Raw genomic sequence first — 19,979 nt, forward strand, 5'->3', positions numbered from 1 at the left:
AAGTAGTAGCTACTGCTTTCCGTTTGAAAGCCTCAGTCCCAGCAGAACTTCAGCTGTGTTTCTGTAACTAAAGAGAAAGTGTAAAGCTTCCGTTAAGCTTTATCAGTGATCCACACTCCCATGTTTTTCCCTCAGTCCGGAGATATTAGTCTGCAGACGCCTGCTGGATTCCTGAAGCAGAAGCCTCAGCTCTGCCATCCAAGATAAATATTTAACAGGTTGGCCTGGAGGATCAGCAACCAAAGGTCACAACTCTCTCCTTCTCTGCAGTCCATCTTCATGTGGAGATGACCACCTCACCCTCCACCCTGACACCTCAGATTACTCTCAGGGGAATCACAGTCCAGATGAGCAGCAAGCTAGAGCAGATGTGGAAAGGAACAATTAGCATTTGCAATTTTCACTCCCAAAAAAGTCTGATAATATATTTGTAATGTTGGTAATTGGAGTTGTGATGCTGTAATTGTTTGTATGTTAAAATGCAACAAACGACTGTTGTTTCTGTGAAAGAGATGCAATGTGCCAAACTTATTTCCCTTTCACAGACTTTGTCCTGCAGATGTTAAGCAGTGCAGCACTGCCTCTTAGTGGGACCAAAAGGAACTGTGTGCAGTTTGTATTTCACCATGAATACAGACAGGTGTCGCCAAAATCACAAACATGCCACCGTTAACCTGTAGAAATAGAATGAAAACACAAAATATCACAAAACGATCAATTAGATATGTGATTATTTAAGTTCAAATTTAACAATCTTTATAGGTAGCGTAAATCAGGTTAAGAAACAGTTTCATATAGATATTTCATATTTAAACAGTGTAGTGCATCTTAGGGTCACAGCAGTGCATGAATAAATAACATTAATGCACATCTTGTTCGTTTTAATACTGTCAACCACATGTGTCAAACTCAAGTTCCGGGGGCCAAATCAGGCCCTTAATAATTAATATAATCTTTCATTACTATTAGATCTGGCCCGCCGGTATATTGCACGCACACCTTCACTCAATCCTGAGGATTTCCTCAGCTCAGAGCCTGACCCCAAACATTGATGAACTTGCACCCAAGATGAGATGCCTAGTATCTGAACTAGCATCACAGAGCAGCAACCTGAGTTTAATGCTTGTTTCCTTCTGCACTTTTTTTCGGCCTGTTGGCCTGTGGAAAAATGTAATCATACGAAATGACTCCAGAAAAGCTGCAGATAGAGCCATAAGAAATGAATGCAACTGATTATTTAATGTTTAATGGTTCCAGGTTTAATATGTGCAATAAGTTAATTTCAATAAGTTCTGCAATAAACATTGAACCAGTCCGGCCCTCGACTAGTACCCATATTTTTATTTTGGCCCACTGTGTATTTGAGTTTGACACCCCTGCTGTAAACCCTGCAAATCACTCTGTATATTTTGCACAATTCTGTTCAATGCCACCGCTTTTCAAATCTGTTCACTTTAAATTACAAAAAAAAAATTGTTTATTTATAGTTCTCTTTATTTTTTCTTTTTTTAAAAAACATTTTGTTATAGTCCTACTATTTTTGCTCTTGTTTTGCTCTTGACCATAGACCTGACTCTTACTTAATTTAAGAATAGATGGATATTTAGATATCAGTTTAAATATGGTTACTTAACACATGGGTTCTGAAATGTTGATCTTGTCTGTCTGTTTCATGGAATACCTGTATCTACTTCCTCAAGAGAAAACACTCATGTACAGTAACACCATGAGGGTGTAAACAACATTTGTTGACTAACTCCTGTCAATTGTGTAACAAATCTGCAGAACATGTCACAGAAATAGCAACAGTGTGTCACCTAATCTTATCTACAGCTGGTTGTGTAATGCTACCATTGATTGTGACTGATTGGGATGTCCTCGGCCATAAGGCGTCTGGCGTTTATGAATTTTTAATACTGAAGGTCATCATTAGAACATAAGTATACAATGATGGTTCAGAGGGGGGCTCATTCATTTGTTTATGACTCAGAGAATCCCGATCTTAATTAGGAAATAGATATTCGCCAAGTTGTTTTGTAGAAAGGATTAGTCCTAATGTTGACATCATTGATGTTATAATTTCTGCTGACCTTCTCTCCCACAGAACAGACCGGAGGAATATTTATTGATTCGTTAGTAGTTGATTTAGTGATTTACTGATGTAATTTAGCCTCTTAGCCTCTGTAATTAAGTCTAGCAACCTAATGTCTATTTAAGGAATGAAACATGTGATCTCAGTTTTGGGATATTTTCTAATTTTTATATGCACTAAACCAATAAAAGCATTTCAAACGACATCTTGATGCGAGTTCTCCTGCCCTGAAGCATGCCCAGAGACGTCCCTTTTTCTAAACAAACATGTCATTTTAGTTTTTCCACACATATTATGACCTTCATCAACTAATGTCAAAGGGCTCTTGATTCCCCTTACAGTCTTTAAAGGTCCCCTATTATAATGTTTTTCATCAATATGTTAGAGGTCTCAGATATATATGAAACATGTCTCTGAAGTGTTTGGCTCCAAACACCAAACAGATCATTGCAGCATTACCCATAATCCCCTCTGTTTCCGCCCTGTTTCAAAAGTGCTGATTCTCTGTCTGTTACTTTATATGAAAATAAGGAGCCCCTCCCCACGCCCCTCAGAGAGAGATTTGGTTAAAAAGAACACAATGGTGCTCTAGGAAGAGATTCAGGTGAGAAGGGGGGGGGGATTCTGACAGGTGACAGGTTGAAACAGTTTCAAATTTGAGCGCTTCAACACTTTATAACCGCTCTAAACAATGCGCAATGTGTGGGTTGTTGTCGTAGTTTGCATTGTTGCTGTTGAGTTGTTGTTGTTGGCATTGCATTGGATCATTTTAGAGCAAGCCAGGAAGAAAAATAGGTCGTTCTGGCTCGTGAAACACTTCGAAATGTGGAGAAGTTGTGAACAAAAAGACAATGAGTAATATAAAAACACTTCGATAGTATAAGGAATTGATAGCCCAGTGGATAGAGCCGGCTGCCAGGATGCGGCGATATCCTCCGCGCAGCTGGTTCAAAGCTCGGAATAGTTAAACTTTTAATCATTGCTTTTCAACTTTAATACTTTAATAACTGATAAAAGGCCCTCTCCGCCCCAAAAAATGTCAAGCACTCTCTAGTCTCTTCTCAATAACCCAATACACACTATTATCAATCTTTAATTGCAAATAGAACATGATATTCATTCTTAGTGTGTGTGTGTGTATCGAATATTTTTCAAGGCAAAGATGCGTTAAACCCACTGCAGCCTTGCACTTCGCCAGGAGAGGTCGCTGTAACTGAAGCTTCGAGAAATGAACCTATTTCCGACACAATTGTCCAAGTGGTTCGACGCTTCATTCAAAGCTTCATTTTGCCATCACTAGCTGGAAGCTCTGGTGGTCGATGGCTGAGGGATGGCACTGGAAGCACAAGGAGAAACTAGTGCAGAAAAACACTCAGACAAGATGACTGAACTGAGCAGCCAGGAGGATGCAATACCACTGGTGAACAATCTGGTGGTGAGTTGCTGGGAGACTGGAGTAGATATGCTGTGTCATGATTGGATTGATGAGGGACAGCTGAGTCGGTCGGCCAGGTGAGTGCAATCAGGCTGCTGCCTGCAAGGTACCACACCCCGGCCTCCACACACACACACACACACACACACACACACACACACACACACACACACACACACACACACACACACACACACACACACACACACACACACACACACACACACACACACAGGGGAACAAACAGGGGAACAAACAGGGACACACAGGGGCACAGTTTGGGCCGTGACACACTGCCAACAATGACCGTCATGTTATGTACCACAACATGATCAAGAATGTGTTTGTGTTCAATCCTAAATCCTTTCTTGAAGATTACATCTGCAGAAGAATCTGCCTGATGTAACAACACATTTCAGTGCCAGTGTTTTGCAACCTCCATGCAGAACATCAGACAGCATGAACGATTGACACATGAAGCCGTTTAAATAGAAAATTGTTCATCTTTTTCAACCTTATTTGGTCCCAATTTGGTTTTTGCAGAAAGTCATTTTACAATGCATGAAAGAAATAGGCATATATATGAAAGGGGGAGGAAAGGTGTGTAAAATACAAGTAGGATAGAAGACTAACGTCAGTGGTCCCTAGTGTCCGCCTTCAAATTTCGACAGTGTACAAAAACACAACATAAAATAATAGATGAAATAAAGGATTTATAAAATGGGACATTGGAGGACTGACAACAGAAAAATGTGGTGGAAGTAAATTAAGTTATTTGATAGGTGAATTGTAGGAAAAAGAAAGGAGTCTTTGCAGGTCAAACTCCAACATGATGTTATCATTTTGATTGGGGGTCCAATGAACTGCAGTAGTGTTGGTGAACGGCTGAAGAGCAATGTCTGAACGTTTGAATGGATGTGTAAATGGAGGGTTGGAAAGGTCACTTTAAAAATGCAATCACTAACAATGACCTGTGAAATAATGCAATCAGTAAATTAATCTGAGCATCACAATATAAAGATAAAGTAACCTGATTACTTGCAGTAACTTTAGGAAATACATATAAGAGAAAATACACGTAATACGCTTTTTACTGAAGTGTATTATGTAACAGGAAAGAGATTTACTATAAAACCTGCCTCTCAAAAGACAGTTCAGGCAGTAGGCATACTCACACTTAAAGTATTATCCTACAGAACAGTACAGTCAAACATAATTTGCTTAAAACGTTGTTATCCTGCTAGTAATGCCTAATGTAGAACAGCTACAGTCATCTGATTACATATTTTTTAATGCAATTATAAAAGGGAATAAAGCAACCGATTTTGTATCGTGATTACGTAATCCCGTTACATGTAATCCATTACTCCCCAACCTGGAATCTTGAAACTGATTCACTCAAAGGGCGAACCATCTGCTTGTCTTTCACTACTTGCCTTCATTGTCACGCTGGAAGCAGAGCAGGGAGGACACCAAAGTAACTTTAAAGAAAAGTCCTTTATTGTAAATTGTCCAGGTAGAAACAGAGCTGGAAAAGGTCAAGCAAGGCAGAAACAACTCTGAACTTAGGTCTTTTGGGGCGAGCAGAGAAATTCTTCTGTTTTTCTTTACATCTGTGATCATGTCTATTCTGCAGTAATGCAATACTACCTGGTACAAGTGTTTGTCAGCAGCTTTAAAATCAAAACTGCTCCACCTGTTACAAATCTGCTCAAAGATTGTTGGTCAACCCTGTCAGAGACTCTATGACTCAGCCTATCATAACAACCTAGTGAGGCTGTCCAACAACATCATCTCTGACCCAAACCATGTTCTGAACAGTGAATATGAACTGCTACCTTCTGATCGGAGATACAGGGTCCCACCATTCAATAAGGTCAGAGTGAAGCATCCTTTGTGCATCAGTCAATCCTCACAGTAAACACAGAGCTAAATCAGATCAAATGCACGCTGAAGGCTCTTTGAGCAGCTCTTCTCTCACTGATTGTGCTGTTATGTTAAATGTTTGTTGTTTGTGTTTCATGTATTTGTGTCTGGATACTTGTCTGTTGGTGTTGGACATGGAGCTGCTGTGACGCAAGTCACATTTCAGACTTTGTCTGACTCGTAAAGGAGGTAATAACAGCAGAAATGATTCAAGTAAAACATTGGTTTGATAACAACAAATGATCATTAAATATAAGCAAAGCAAAGATTATGCTATTTGGAAAACATAAAACAAATCCTCAGGTGCAATTAATACTAGACAACATAAACATAGAAAGAGTATGTGTAAATAAGTTCCTTGGTGTGGTTTGAGACCACAAAATGAGCTGGAAACCTCATATCAATCATGTAAAAACAAAACTGATTAAGACTATTGCAATGTTGGGGAAAGCCAGACTACAAAACATGATATACTCTGCATAATTCACTCATATCTGAGTTACTGTGTGGAGATGGGGAAACAATTAGAAAACCAACCCGTTATTCACATTACAAAAAAGGGCTATAAGAAAGATCGCTACCACCCTACAATAAGACTACCCGTATAAAGGGTTTACGATTAGTTTGTTATTCATTTATTAATTAGGTTGTGAACACTTTATAAGTCATTAATACGCTTTAATAAGACATGAGATAAACAGGGCACCTGTGACCGGCTGCTTGCCAAATAGTGAGCCCACATGTATCTGTACTGCTAAGCCTTATATTGGCTACCTAGCTTACTTGGTCTTCTTCATCAGCTAGCATCCTTGGTATCTGTTGCTCACTGAGTTGATTCTCGCTAAGTAGCCAATATGAGGATTAGTCATCTTGCTAAATAGTGAGCCTGTTGAACTGGTTTATAAATGGTTCTTGATGATAATAAAGTGTTTACAACCTGATTCATAACCTAATTATAAACCCTTTGTGAATCCTTTATAAGTGCAGTCTTATTATAAAGTGGTACCGAATAATCAATAATGTCGGATATCTTGAACACACTCATTCATTATTCTTGAAGTCACACAAACTGAAGTTTACTGTTCTGGTTACATTTAAAACTGCACAAATCATGTACAGAGCAAGAAATAATCTACTTGCTAGGAAATTACAAACATAGTTCATCGACAGAGAGGGGGGGTATAACCTGAGAGGAAATCTACATTTGAAACAACTCAAGGTCAGAACAACTCTGAGAAGTATGTGCATAACAATCTGTGGGGGGGTGTTATGGAATGGTTTGGAGCAGGAGTTCAAACAAAGCAGACATATAAATGAAAACAAGATAGGGGATGAACACTTTTTATCACACCGTCATATTTATTGGGTTGTAATTTAATCAGATATGTTAATCATTTGCTTTGCTGCAGTGATCAGATTCGTTTTGACTCTACAGCTATTCCTGTAAGTCACAAAGAAACTCTTAAATTACAGGAACTCTCTGAAGCTACAGTATCAAGTTATCCTCATGAGACCCAGAAAGAAAAAGGTTTCAAATGTCCTTCTTTTTGTTGATCACACAAGTCTTTAGGGTGGTATAAACATAATGACTAACAAAAACTGAAAATATGTATTTTTATTTTTTTTTCATTGTGTGTCCTTTGTAGAGGACATCGGGTGTTAGTAATGCGAAGCATAGTATACAAACAACATTAACATACATTCATAACAAGTACATTTAGACAACATTAGAGCACAACAACTCAATGCAACAAATACTGAGCCCTCATTTGTAGTATTCCATTCTTTTTTGAAATGCAGAGATACATCTGACACTTGAGGCTCTTGATGTATGTTTTCCCACTGCATCCGTCTGCCATGAACCCTACAGAAACCTAAGTGTTAGTTTGGGCCCATAGTGGACTCCATTGTGTTGTGTAAAATGGGGGAAGTAAAAAGTTAGCAAATCCCCATGTCCTCCTCAGAGGACATTCATAAAAACATTTCTTTTTAGGTCAGATGAGTATTACACTGCTCTGAAAACTCACTAAACTAACTCCTACGATGTTCCCTTACTTTAATTAATTAAAAATATTGAACTCACAACACTGGTAATTACAAAATTACAAACTTACCATTTCTCTTTCTATAAATAGTGCTTGTGTTGATTGACGCCATTTTGAAATACAATGAAATTATCTTTTTCAAATTCACACCCCCGCATATGTCATATGTTTGAAAAGCCCAGGATGTCCTCTGTGGAGTACAATTGGACTTAATGCTGTGGCATGTACAACCTCAAAGTAATGGACCAAAACCCAATGTGCTTCACAGAGGACAAAAATGAATGGGTGGGTCTTATAGAAACGATTATTATTGTGTAAACAGTATAGCATGTTAGGATAGTTTGGAGGATTAATTAAATATATCTTTGTAATGGCTCCTGGTGCAGACTTAACAATGATAAATAACTGTAGATTCAGTCTCACCAGTGGTGTGTGGTGTGCATGTGCATGTAATTATCTGCGACATGAATGATATGCCTATCTTTCAACAACCTCTTATCTCCATTAAATGATCCCTTGATTAAATGGAATTAGTCTCATTGAGTAATAAATAACTAAAAAGGTACAAGACACCAAATGTTTATACATTACATGTTAGACGCTTTTATTCCAGCGCAACCAATACTGTGGACAGTCCCCACAGGAGCAATTTGGGGTGAAGTGTCTTGCCCAGGGACACAACGACATGCTGATCCGAACACCAGTGCACTAGTTCACTGCGCCACATGCTTTCTACATCACAAAATCATTGTTTGTGTTGCTCTAGCTGGATGTTTAAATATGCAACACATTTGTCATATCAACTTAAAGGTTGATAATAAGTCAATGTTTTACCTACAACTCATTTTGGCTGTCCCTAAATGGCCTCATGTTATTTCAGGATAAAGAAGGGGGATTTCAATTTTATTCCAAGGCCACAAATGAAACACTTTAGGATCAAACCTGAACGGCTTAACATAACAATAATATTTATAAAAAAGGTGCTGCCAAATATTAAATCAAACTTTCCCAAAACTACACAATATTCTAGTATTTATGTGTGATTTAAGACAAGCCAAGAACAGTTTTACAGCAACATGTTATCCCAAAAGAGTGATTAATAGAGTGCATAGTGAAGGTTTAATCTCAAAATATGAGAGAAGCCAGAAACAGGGAGTCTCAACCTCAATCCTTTCATGCCTCACGAGTGAGATCATGTTTCCATAAACACACACACGCACACTAAAAAAGAACAGAAAAGTTCATTTTTAAGATTGATGTAATGTTTATTTTTACATCCATTTTTTGACAATTCAACAATAAATTAAAGAACAAAATAACTGTACAACAAAAAATTGATTTCATATTTACAAAATTAGGGATTTTATATATACAGTGATGTAATGTAGTGATAATGACATTACACATTGGGCTGTGCTTGCAAATAATATTAGGCTCGTCTTGATCAAATGGCTTCTTGCTTCTTTACAAATCACAATCAAAGTGCAATTTTCAAATATCCCTTTCATAAAATGTAACCCATGAAATCATCATCATACACGTTTTTAGGGATTTCTTTTAAACTTTTAAGACAATCATTTACTGATTTTAGTTTAAGTTGACATCTCTTTTGAAGTGTTCTGAACCATTTGTCGTCTGCTGGTACTAGCACATTCTAACATTTAGTATGTGGTAGTAGTATCTAAGTGTTGTCATTGTCACAGTCTCTCAGCAGCTTATGTTGGGTGACTCCTGTCTGGTGGAGCTCAGGCACGGACGGAGCCTCTCCTCCCGTTCCCCGATGGAGCTCTGATGTTCTGTCGGCACAGCGGGCAGGTGCCAAACTGCCTCAAGACTTTGAAGGCGCACTGGTTGCATAAACACCGGTGGCCACAAGGCAGAGTGATGCTGGCCTGTGTCTCCATGCACACAACGCAGCACGATGTCTCTCCATCTGTGATCAAAACAGAGGAACCATGATTACAAATCTACATAGACAGGTTCTCTCTGGTCAAAATGTGCAATACACTGAAATCTAATGTGGGTTTGAAGGACTCTTTCTTACCTTCTGGGCCTTCGAGAGAGGAGATGTATTTGTCGCTGTTTCCATCCAGACATGAAGAATCAGTCATCAAACTGCAGTGGTTGTCAACCTCAGTTGAAGTGAGGCATTCAGGTACAGGGCAGGAGCGTCTGGTGCAAAAAAAATCCCTTTTCTCTGAGCCTGCAGCAAGAAGTAAAAGTATTACAATATGTTCTAACACTAAAACAATTATTTTGTATGTGGCTACTGTAAATAAGCAGGAAGAAGACAAACAGTCTGCACAGCGAGCATGTTGTTATGATAGTAAACATACCCAGGAGGGAGATGGAGCACGTCTGTCCGTAGATGTCTATCATGGCCCACAGCGGCCGGCTGAGATCCACTCCTGACAGCAGCTTTTGCTCCCTGCCGTTGTTTACGCTGATGTACATGGTGCCCCCAGCAGAGACCCAGAACTCCAGCTCGACGCCTGCCTGGCGGAAGGACTCTTGCACAGGAGCCGCCCAGTGCCCCGGGGTCTCCGTGAGGTTGGGGATGGCCATGATGGGCAGGGGCATAGATCTGGCCATGGGATGCACCGTGGTGACGCCTAGACGCAGACCTCCGTTCCAGTTGAAGGAGTCCTTCTCCACCCGCAGGCGGATCCTCTCCTGGACCTTCAGCGGGCGGCTGCTGAACACCAGGCCGTTCTTGAAGGTGTTTTCCCTCCTCTCCGCCAGGAGGCCCCCCCGACTCAGACGCACCATGTCTCCCACCGCCTGAGAGTGGAAGCTGAGCGGGCCGAGGCAGGACCAGCAGCACCTGTGAGGCCTTTGATCTGGAAAATAATTATAATAATAAAGTTAGGAATCGTTATGAAAGTGCGTCACAGAGACAACAACAAGCTGAAAAGATTTCTGCACTGCCAATGTGTGCAGAAATATTTATTTGATGTCTTAATTTCATCTGACTTGTTGATTGTAATTCATCATAGTTCTATATGATGTTGCTGTGTATGCCCTGTAACAAAATAATGTCTTTATAAAGGGCAATTCAACATTTATAACCGGATGCTACTTAATCTTTAACCTTTACTGCAAGGTTAAGTGGATTTTGATTAGGAAAATGAAAACGAGAGAAAACGAGTAATACTGAAACCAGCACATGTGATTTGACTTTGGAGGAGCAGAGGATTAATGATTCAAGTGAACCCTGAGTCCATTCACAAGATGTGTTCATCTGTCAAAGGACAGCTTGCAGAAACTGATGAGACTCTATCCAAATGAAGCATTAAGAAACCACGAGCTGTATGTAAAGCATTTCAGTGACAAGCTGAACGTTTCCAGCAAATGCTTTTGGCAAGGATTAAGTCCTTCATCATAAAAGCCCTTATCTCAGCTGCTAATCCTCCCTTTTTACAGCCGTTATCATAAAGACCTGGCTTCTGTTTTGTATTCAACATTATCAAATCTTTAGTTTCGGAATGACCAGATTAGTGGCTTGCAGCATCTCCTAAAAAAAGATGTATGGATGATGTCTATGTTCATTTAAAAGGAATTTTTTACTTACTAACCTTTTTTTTCTCGACAATAATATGTTTTAATTAAAATTGAAAAAACATTTATTTTCTTACTTTTTACATAAAATGTACTTTTGCTCCAACATGAGAAGTGAAAATAAATGTCTCTAAAATGATTGACTTTGAAAATGTTGATATCATTTATATTTTCTTATTTTAGTATGAGTACTAGGTTAAATAAAAACATTAAACTATATATTAATGTTGGCGAACCAAATGTAACTAAAGATCATTTTGACATACAGCAAAATAATATTGCACCAACATTTTTTAACTAAAAAGAATAACTAATAATTTGGACAAGCCCAAATTATTAGTTATTTTTAATGAGAAATTGAGATGGTTATTATTGACAGAATAAATTCCATATGAATGTCTCTGCAAAGATTAAAGGCAAGGCAAGTTTATTTATACAGCACCTTTCAACACAAGGCAATTCAAAGTGCACAAGACATTAAGACAATGGCATTTAAAATCAGCCTGAGGGAGTATCTGAACCTACTGAACATGAAGCGTGCAGCCTCTCTGCTGGGGGATTTTGAGGCGAGACAGGAGGATTGCGGTTCACTGTCCGCAGCTCTCCTATCTGACCTTGTGTAATGTATAATGTATTGTATGTAATGTCCTGTGTATGTCACAATCAGCTGTCTTAGGAAGTCACCCCCCCCCCACCCCCCCGTTACGTTTAGTTTAGTTGTTTGTTGTTACATGTTTTGTTGTATGTTCTGTTATCTGGAGCAATGTCTGTTTATTTTATAACTGGAAAATATTTATATATATATAAAAAGAAAAAAAGAAAATGGCATTTCAAATCAGTCATTAAAAAGCAAAGATAATAAAATAAACATTAAAAGAAAAAATACATGCATAAAAGTTAAAATCGAAAATAAATCTCACCAGAGTTCCTGTTGCTAGTGTCCTTCACCATCTTGAAGAGGCAGAGGTTATGTTCTTGTGGTCTGTAGAGTGCATGTGCTCTTGTCTGTATCTTGGATCGTTTGGCCTGAGGTGCAGTGTTGTCCTGCTTTTAAAGCATGCTGCATGTGGGGCATGTAAACACTAACATCCCGCCCTCATCAAACTGAAAGCAGGAGGCCTGAGGGAGGAACCAAGACATGGAAAGTTACCTTCAGATGACAGCAGGGAGTTTTTTGTTGATGTTATGTCCTTCACTGTGTAATTTAGGCAGATTATAAAAGAGAATCAGTTTCATTCTCCGTCATCATGCTGTGATATCGTTTTATCATAAAACGATATTACAGCATTATCTTCTTATTATCAACAAAACTTATATGGAGACATTAAATAATCAAACAGGATTGTTGAATTCTCTTTCAACGTCTTGTGATTGTGTTTTTGTACTACAATATATATTAAATGCACAGCTTGCAGGTCTTTCTTACAATCGTGTCCTTTGATTGCAATTGTTTTTTATTTAATGTTGCAGACTATAATAACTTCTTATTTCTGCGTGTGCACCTTTCTCATGTATTCAACAAGCAAGCTCTCGTGTTCCAGTTTCCTGTCCTGTCTTGTGTTTACTGTAAATGGGATGCATCCGATATTCTGTATATGATTCTTGGTTGCTATTTTACTCATATTTGATTGTCCTCACGCACATGTTGCACTTAAACACTTAAAAAGGACCCTTTTTTAATCTTTTTTTTTTTTACATTTAAACTTAAAAAAGCAAGAATCCTGCAACTATGCTTTCAATAAGCCAACACATTGTTGGTGGTTATTATCCAAGGTGCAGTGGATTAAATCATGGGAAATACCAGCAACATTTTGGATGTCACTTCCCTGTCTCGCCCAGTGGAATTGAGGGAGTGTTTGCAATGATCCTTACTCTGAACAGCGCCTCAGATGATACACCAGTGTGTGTCGAGTTCTGTCGCCCTCTGCTGGACACACACTCCGTAATTTCTTAACACCTCATTGGTTGGCAGCCCGGAGCATGTGACAGGATGAAGCCGTGTCTGGAAACCAAAAGTTACATCACTCTCGGAAAGTTACTAACTTTTTTCATTTTATGACAAATTATCACATGACTTTCCCGAAAAAAAAACAGCATCCCATGACTTAGAAAAACACTTTAAGTATATTCTGACTGATCAGCTGCAGGCATGTTTTAATGTGACTGCAAATAAGCTTTGGATGTTTTGAAGAGAGAATGCTTGATTCTCGACATGCAGTTCTACTGCGTAGGCCGTGTGTGTGTGTGTGTGTGTGTGTGTGTGTGTGTGTGTGTGTGTGTGTGTGTGTGTGTGTGTGTGTGTGTGTGTGTGTGCGTGTATGTGTGTGTGTGTGTGTTTGTGCGCGTGCGTGCGTGCGTGTGTTCAAAACGTATTTTTAAAAATTTAAAAAATATTTCAAACATGAAATCATTCTTGTGTGGAACGAAATTAAAAAATAAATAAAAAATGGCATAAAACATATTATTGTAATGGGAAATTGTAGGGTCCAATAACTTGTGCATCTGAGGGCTAAGAAAAAAAATGGAAAATAGAATTACATTTAAATTAGATTGACCAAAATGTATTATTGTCACATTGTCAACCTAAAAAAGCTTCGTAACCATTAATACAACTTTGGATTAATTAAACTTTTGCTGGTTGAATATTGAGCTTATTGTTGCATGATGGTGACTTCACACTGCACTAGAGAAAATATTTAAAAAATAAATTGGGGGGATATTTTTAAGTTTTCTAACATAAAACCCTACAACACAGTAGGCCTATTATGATAAATATATATATAAAAAAACTCATGATTCATATTCATACTCAGGATAAGATGTGGTTTATTGAAACCGGAAGATGAAGATAAAAGAATCTGTGAATAATGAGGTTCCAGATTTAGATCTAATATCTCAAATATCTTTTGGACAATCGATATTTGTGTTTTTTGAATAAATACAAAGAAAAGTAGGGAAAAAACCCTAATGATAGAAATGTCGATCACATTGTAATTTAAAATGGTGCATGAAAGTAGATTATGTTTCATTTGGGTAATGTTTTTTTGTTTTTTTTACAATAAAACACATATTTTGCTTTAAAACCACATCTCACTACTGATAAACTGGGACATATATCAGTCCTTCTTCTCTTCCTCTGTGTACCCGGTGCTCAGCTGCCTCTGCTCCACCACACTTGGTCAGACATGGCAGGCCATCAAAAAATCAACTTGCTCCCTCTCCACCTGTTCAAAACACTATTAATCTGCTGCCTTCCAATAAAAGGCTTGGCTCTCAGCGAGGAGCCAATAGAGAGGCATTAAAGCCGTGAGACCCAGGCCAATCCCAGGCTGCATTCTAATATGGCCTATCTTTATCAAGGTGCCACTCCATTTCCAGATACTGTTTATTTATGACCTCTGAGGAGAGCGCCGGCGGCAGGCATGCGTCTTTAGCAGAACAACTCAACCTGAATCCAGAGGGCTCGCCTGCGACGTTAGATATGGGATTATCACAGAACACACTGTGGCTGAGAAGAGGTGAAGAGTTTATCTGCGTTTTCTGATGTGGTAGGAACTTTTGTAAACACCGGGACTTTAAAATCGCTCTTTGCTATTTGAATATCTGGAAAGAAAGTGGGTTTGATCCCAGATCCAAGACCTCGCCTGTGGGTGAGGAACTCTGTGTGGGCCTATCTGAGTTCTATTCCTGCTTGGACCTTATTGGATGTGTCACTGGAGTCAGAGTTACACTACCTCCCATGGATCCAAACATCCAGGGGTCTTTCCTGTTCAACAACAGCCTGAACCAGTTCTCCTCTGAGCTCAAGGCCCCGGTGTGCCAGTACTCTGTGCCCAACTCTTTCTACAAGCTCAACCCGGCTCTGAACAGCCAGCTGCAGCCGGGGACGCCACACACCATCAGCGACATCCTGAGGAGCTCCATGATGGGGATGGGCGCCACGGGGACCACCACCCTGCTGTCCGGATACTCCACCATGGGGGGGTTCAGCCCCTCCGTCAGCAGCACCTCCATGTACTATAACCGAGACTACAACTCCCCCCTCGGCGGGTTCTCCAAGCCCGGCGCAGAATGCTCCATGAAGGGTCGCAGCTGCTGGGCGGAAAGCGGCTGTGAGTGGAGGGGGGGGCGGCAGCCGTGCACCAACAGTGAGTCTCCATCCTTCAGCTGAGTCGGGGGGGGGTCAACAGCAGCATTACAATCTCCATGAGTCTCTGAGGACACTGTTTTTCTAACATAGACCCTACAACACAGTATTATGATATATAAATAAATACTCATGATTCATATTCATACCTAGGATAAGATGTGGTTTATTGCCATCACTTATTGAAACCGGAAGATGAAGATAAGAGAATCTGGGAATATTATAAACAGAGGTTCCAGATTTAGATTTAATATCTTTTGGACAATCTATATTTTTGTTTTTTGAATAAATACAAATAAAAGTAGGGGGAAAACCCTAATGATAGAAATGTGGATTACATTTTCATTTAAACTGGTGCATGGAAGTAGACTAGGTTTCATTTGGGTAATGGTTACTCGTTTGTCTCTGAGGACACTGGAGGACTCGTATAGATGCCAGAACGTCCTCAGAAGACAAATTCACCCAAATCACAAGAGATCCAAAATATAAACTAACTTTACAAACTCAGATACATCCAGTATATGAGAGATGTTTTAACCAACTTTTTTTTTTTTTTTTTTTAAAACAGATACTTGAACATATTTAAGATTACCTTAACGTTTTTGAGGCTTTATTGCCATGTGCACAAAAGCTACAGCTAAGTTTAGGCAACGAAAATCTAAAGTCCCAAGCTCCTCTAATAATACCTCGTAAAATAGAGCGAGAGAATTACTATCAAAGCACTTATATACAAACTAAGCTCTTATATACTAACAAAGCACTTCTATACTAACAAAGCACTTATATACTAATAAAGGACCGGCTTATCTAAAGCCAGTTGAGTAGCACTTGAAATGTTTTAGCTCTATGAAACCTGATGTACTTATATGATTATGCTTTCTTCAAGTTTGTATCTTCTTGGTCGAATGCACTTATTAAGTCGCTTTGGATAAAAGCGTCAGCTAAATGCAATGTAATGTCAAATAAATACAATTAGAAATAGAAGTATACAATATAATATTGCAAGACAATGGTGCCAGTAAAATTCAAAAATAGGACAAATAGATTCATAGATTGAATTAGATATTATTCATTTTAATGTATTTTAAATGTGTACAATTCGAATGAATATAAATGTAATTGTTAATGGAGGATTTTGTTTGCAGCACACAGTGAAATTGTTACTCTGCATTTAACCCATCTCAGTATTAGGAGCAGCTATTCTATTATGCACCTAATGAGCAGTGTGCGGGTCTGATGCTTTGCTCACGGGCAACGCGGCACTGAATAAATGTATGGGGCAGTTGTAACATCAAATCAAATATTCAAAAAATGCCACTCATATAATATGTGGACGATGTTTTTTGACGATGGGTGATAGTACAAATCGTAATGTTTGTTGTCCCAAACTTCCAGCAGAAACCAATAGGATATCATTTAGCTTGTATGTTTCAGTGTAAAAACAATCCAGCGTTTCTTTAATACATACTTTTTTCTCCTTATATTTGCAGGTAGTGATCTGGGGGAGATGTCAGGCAGGAAGAAACACACCAGACCAACATTTAGTGGACATCAGATTTTTGCCCTGGAGAAAACCTTCGAGCAGACCAAGTACCTGGCCGGGCCGGAGAGAGCCAGACTGGCCTATTCTCTGGGAATGACCGAGTCACAAGTCAAGGTAAAGATTACAAAACATTTAGCCGAAGCTTTTTTAATTAATTTTCTTTCACCATTTCTATGTTTCTTTAGGAAACAACGTTGGTCTACCTAATTAGCTAAAGCTTTTGGAAATGTGCTTTTGTGTGGAGTGCCTTGCAATTTAAACACTTCACTCAAATAATGTATATATTTTTCCTTTTTATTATATGAACTTTCTGGTGAAGTAACTCGAAATACAGTTGACCTATTTCATTAGTTTAAGCATTTTAATTTAAGTGTCTGTGTGACGTGCCGTAGAATTTAAACATTTAACTCCTGTTCTTCTATGTTTTTAATTGTTTACTTGTATTTCTCTATATATGACCTTTCTGGTTATTTCATGGGAGGTAACACTTGTTCTGAAAGGTGTAATAGCAAACAAGTTGAATTACCTTGTCAGCTAAAGCGTGTCGAATGATGCTTTTGTGTGAAGTGCTTTGCATTTAAACACTTTGAGTCCAATAATTTATGTTTTTCTTTTTATATTTGCTTATTTCTCCACATTTGAGTGTTACCTTGATTTGTGTGTGAAGTAGCTCTTGTTTTAATAAGGGGTGCAGTAGAAAATGAGTTGATGTATTTAATTAGGTAAAGCTTTTAAAATGTTGCTTTTGTGATATGTGCTTCACAATTTAAACATTTTACTCCAACACTTTACTGATTTTATTTGTTATACCTTCTCTTATTTATCTATGTGTGACCTTTATGGTGATTTGATGGGAGCCAACTCTTGTTTTGAAAAGTGCAATAGAAATAAAGTTGACCTATTCCAATAGATATAGCTTCTTGAAAGAGGTGCCTTTCTATTTAGACAGAATCATTAAATATTTGTATTTTTGCTTTAATTTCTCCACATTTGAGCGTCTCCTTCATTGTTGTTTGAAATAAGTCTGGTTTTGAAGAGTGCAACAGAAGTTCATTGGTAACGTTTTTTTTAAATGATGTGTTTTTGACCTACTTGTGGAAAAACACAACTTGAATGTCGTGATTGCATTGCATCATCATGAGTTCACAGTTATATCTCACCATCTCAACTATTCACCAACTGGGTACTGCATGATCATTATCTGGGCTTTCTATGAAATGTGTGTAAACCAGATGACTCCTGCTGTGTGTAGGTGTGGTTTCAGAACCGACGCACCAAGTGGCGGAAGAAGAGCGCCTCGGAGCCGAGCTCCACGCAGTCCAGCCTGGCGGGGACCGGCGGGGAGGCCTCGGAGAACGAGGTGGAGGACGAGGAGTACAACAAGCCTCTGGACCCGGACTCTGACGACGATAAGATCCGCCTGCTGCTGCGCAAACACCATAGAGCTTTCTCCGTGCTGCGCCTCGGCCCGCACCATGTCTGACCCACTTCCGGCGAATCACACACTGCACAGCACTCATGCATGCTGTTATGAGAGTTATTCGTTTTAAATTAAAAAAGCATGTTCAGAAGAGGTCATATGTGGTACAACAACAAAGTATCACTGGGGTCAATCAACAGGCTGCAGAAATGAATCTAAAAGACGTTTACTTTTATAAGTTACTGTATCTCTGGCCTGTTTAATGTTACACAGGTGTGTGGGGGAATTATGTTATCCATTTTTGTAAAAATATAAGAAAATGTTACTATAGAAACTGCATGATGCTATTGGTATTGGGAATAAAAAAAATGTAATAGTAGCCTGAAGATATTAATGTGTTCTCTTTTTAAAACAGTTGACACTGCAAACACTACAAAAGCAAATAGTGCCACTGCCGAATAAAATAAAAGTGGAGGTGAGAAATATCATTGGTCCTTCAATTTAAAATAAATAGTATGCAGGTTAAGTCATGTTAGTACAACTATTTGTAGGGAGTTTGCATTTAAATGTGCACTTAGTAAGAAAAAAGGCACGAAATAAGACCTGTTAAAATTAACATGGCCGTATAATGAACCACATGCCTAACAACTCTGAATAACAGGTAATCATCTCTTATAATATGTCCAAGTATTATTTGTAATTTTGCTAAATTGTTAAATTGAATGTTGACTTGTAGTTGGTAAAAAAACACTGCAGGTTTATATCTTTGTTTTTCCTTTTTGTTAACTTGTTTTTGAAATACATGCACAATAAATGATTGTAAATCATTTACAGTATAAGGCTCATCATGCCAGTATTTTATTCTGTTGGTGACAGTAAGAATGAAACTTCAAGCAACGCTGACACTGAAAAGAAGTGCATAGGTCAAAGGTCAAATATTGTGTGATTTACCAGTGTGGTAGGGTTTAATTGAAGACAATGACCCCCACAGCCCACGACAACATAAAATCAATACCAACAGAACACCTCGTTTACAATAAAGCTCATCGCGTTAAGCCTCCACATGTTTCAGATGTCAGTCCAAAGTATTCTGTCAAACACAATTCTGCATCAAAAATAAAAACAATTCTCCTGACATTATATTTCATTTAACTGGCACTTGTGTGTGACAATAAGCTTTAAATAAGTCAAACCTCTTTAGGTATTTTTATAGTTTAGTTACATTTAATGTAGTTCTGCTAACGTCAGAATCATACAATCGCAAATTCTGTAAAATATGACTAAAGTCTCCATTGCCATTATGATGTTACAAATATTTAAAAACGATTAAGTATTATACAATTGTTGTGAATTGTCAGGTGTATTCCTCAAACCTGAGGCAATCTGGTCAGTGAAATTACCCAAAGAAAAGGTTTGAATATTGATTTGTTGACCCTTGGAAGACTTTCAATCAAAACTAAATCTCCTAAAAAGGCAACCCACTCCAGCTTTAGAGGGGCAAGCGTATTACCTCCTCTCTTTTAGATGCAATATTTCCTGCGTTAAAAAATAAGTGCAGCTCACATCATGGTGGATTAATAGAACTTTGGAAAATAAATGCATTACACAGAAAGACAGTGAAGTTGAGGCAGGCTTTGTGCAAGCGTTTTGCACTATATGGTTGATATTTCTTTAATCCAACCAACACAAAATAAACATTTGTGAGAATTTTAATTCTTAACGTCAAAGTAACTAACTTGATAATGTTTTAATATAATAACATTGTATAATTGTATTTAATGTAGGTCAAGATCCACTTCTCTTTCCCTGGTAG

At 38.4% G+C, this 19,979-nt stretch overlaps 2 protein-coding genes across 2 annotated transcripts; one reads left to right on the forward strand and one right to left on the reverse strand.

Moving 5' to 3' along the window:
* Positions 1-8,543: 8,543 nt before the first annotated feature.
* Positions 8,544-12,124, reverse strand: LOC307045136 (E3 ubiquitin-protein ligase NEURL3). The gene is made up of 4 exons (XM_079690672.1): positions 11,977-12,124; positions 9,835-10,338; positions 9,543-9,701; positions 8,544-9,431 (listed from the first exon to the last, which is right to left on the reverse strand). The coding sequence occupies exons 1-4, from the start codon at positions 12,005-12,007 to the stop codon at positions 9,244-9,246; spliced, it is 882 nt and encodes a 293-aa protein (XP_079546798.1). The 5' UTR covers positions 12,008-12,124; the 3' UTR covers positions 8,544-9,243.
* A 2,418-nt stretch (positions 12,125-14,542) lies between these two features.
* On the forward strand, positions 14,543-18,842 carry nkx6.3 (NK6 homeobox 3). Its single transcript, XM_079690673.1, is given in 4 exon segments — positions 14,543-15,211; positions 15,213-15,238; positions 16,694-16,860; positions 17,999-18,842. Coding segments are annotated over 4 exon segments (840 nt in total). The 5' UTR covers positions 14,543-14,795; the 3' UTR covers positions 18,230-18,842.
* The last annotated feature ends 1,137 nt before the right edge of the window (positions 18,843-19,979 follow it).

This window comes from Notothenia rossii (genome assembly GCF_949606895.1).
Source record: "Notothenia rossii genome assembly, chromosome: 6".
NCBI lineage: Eukaryota > Metazoa > Chordata > Actinopteri > Perciformes > Nototheniidae > Notothenia > Notothenia rossii.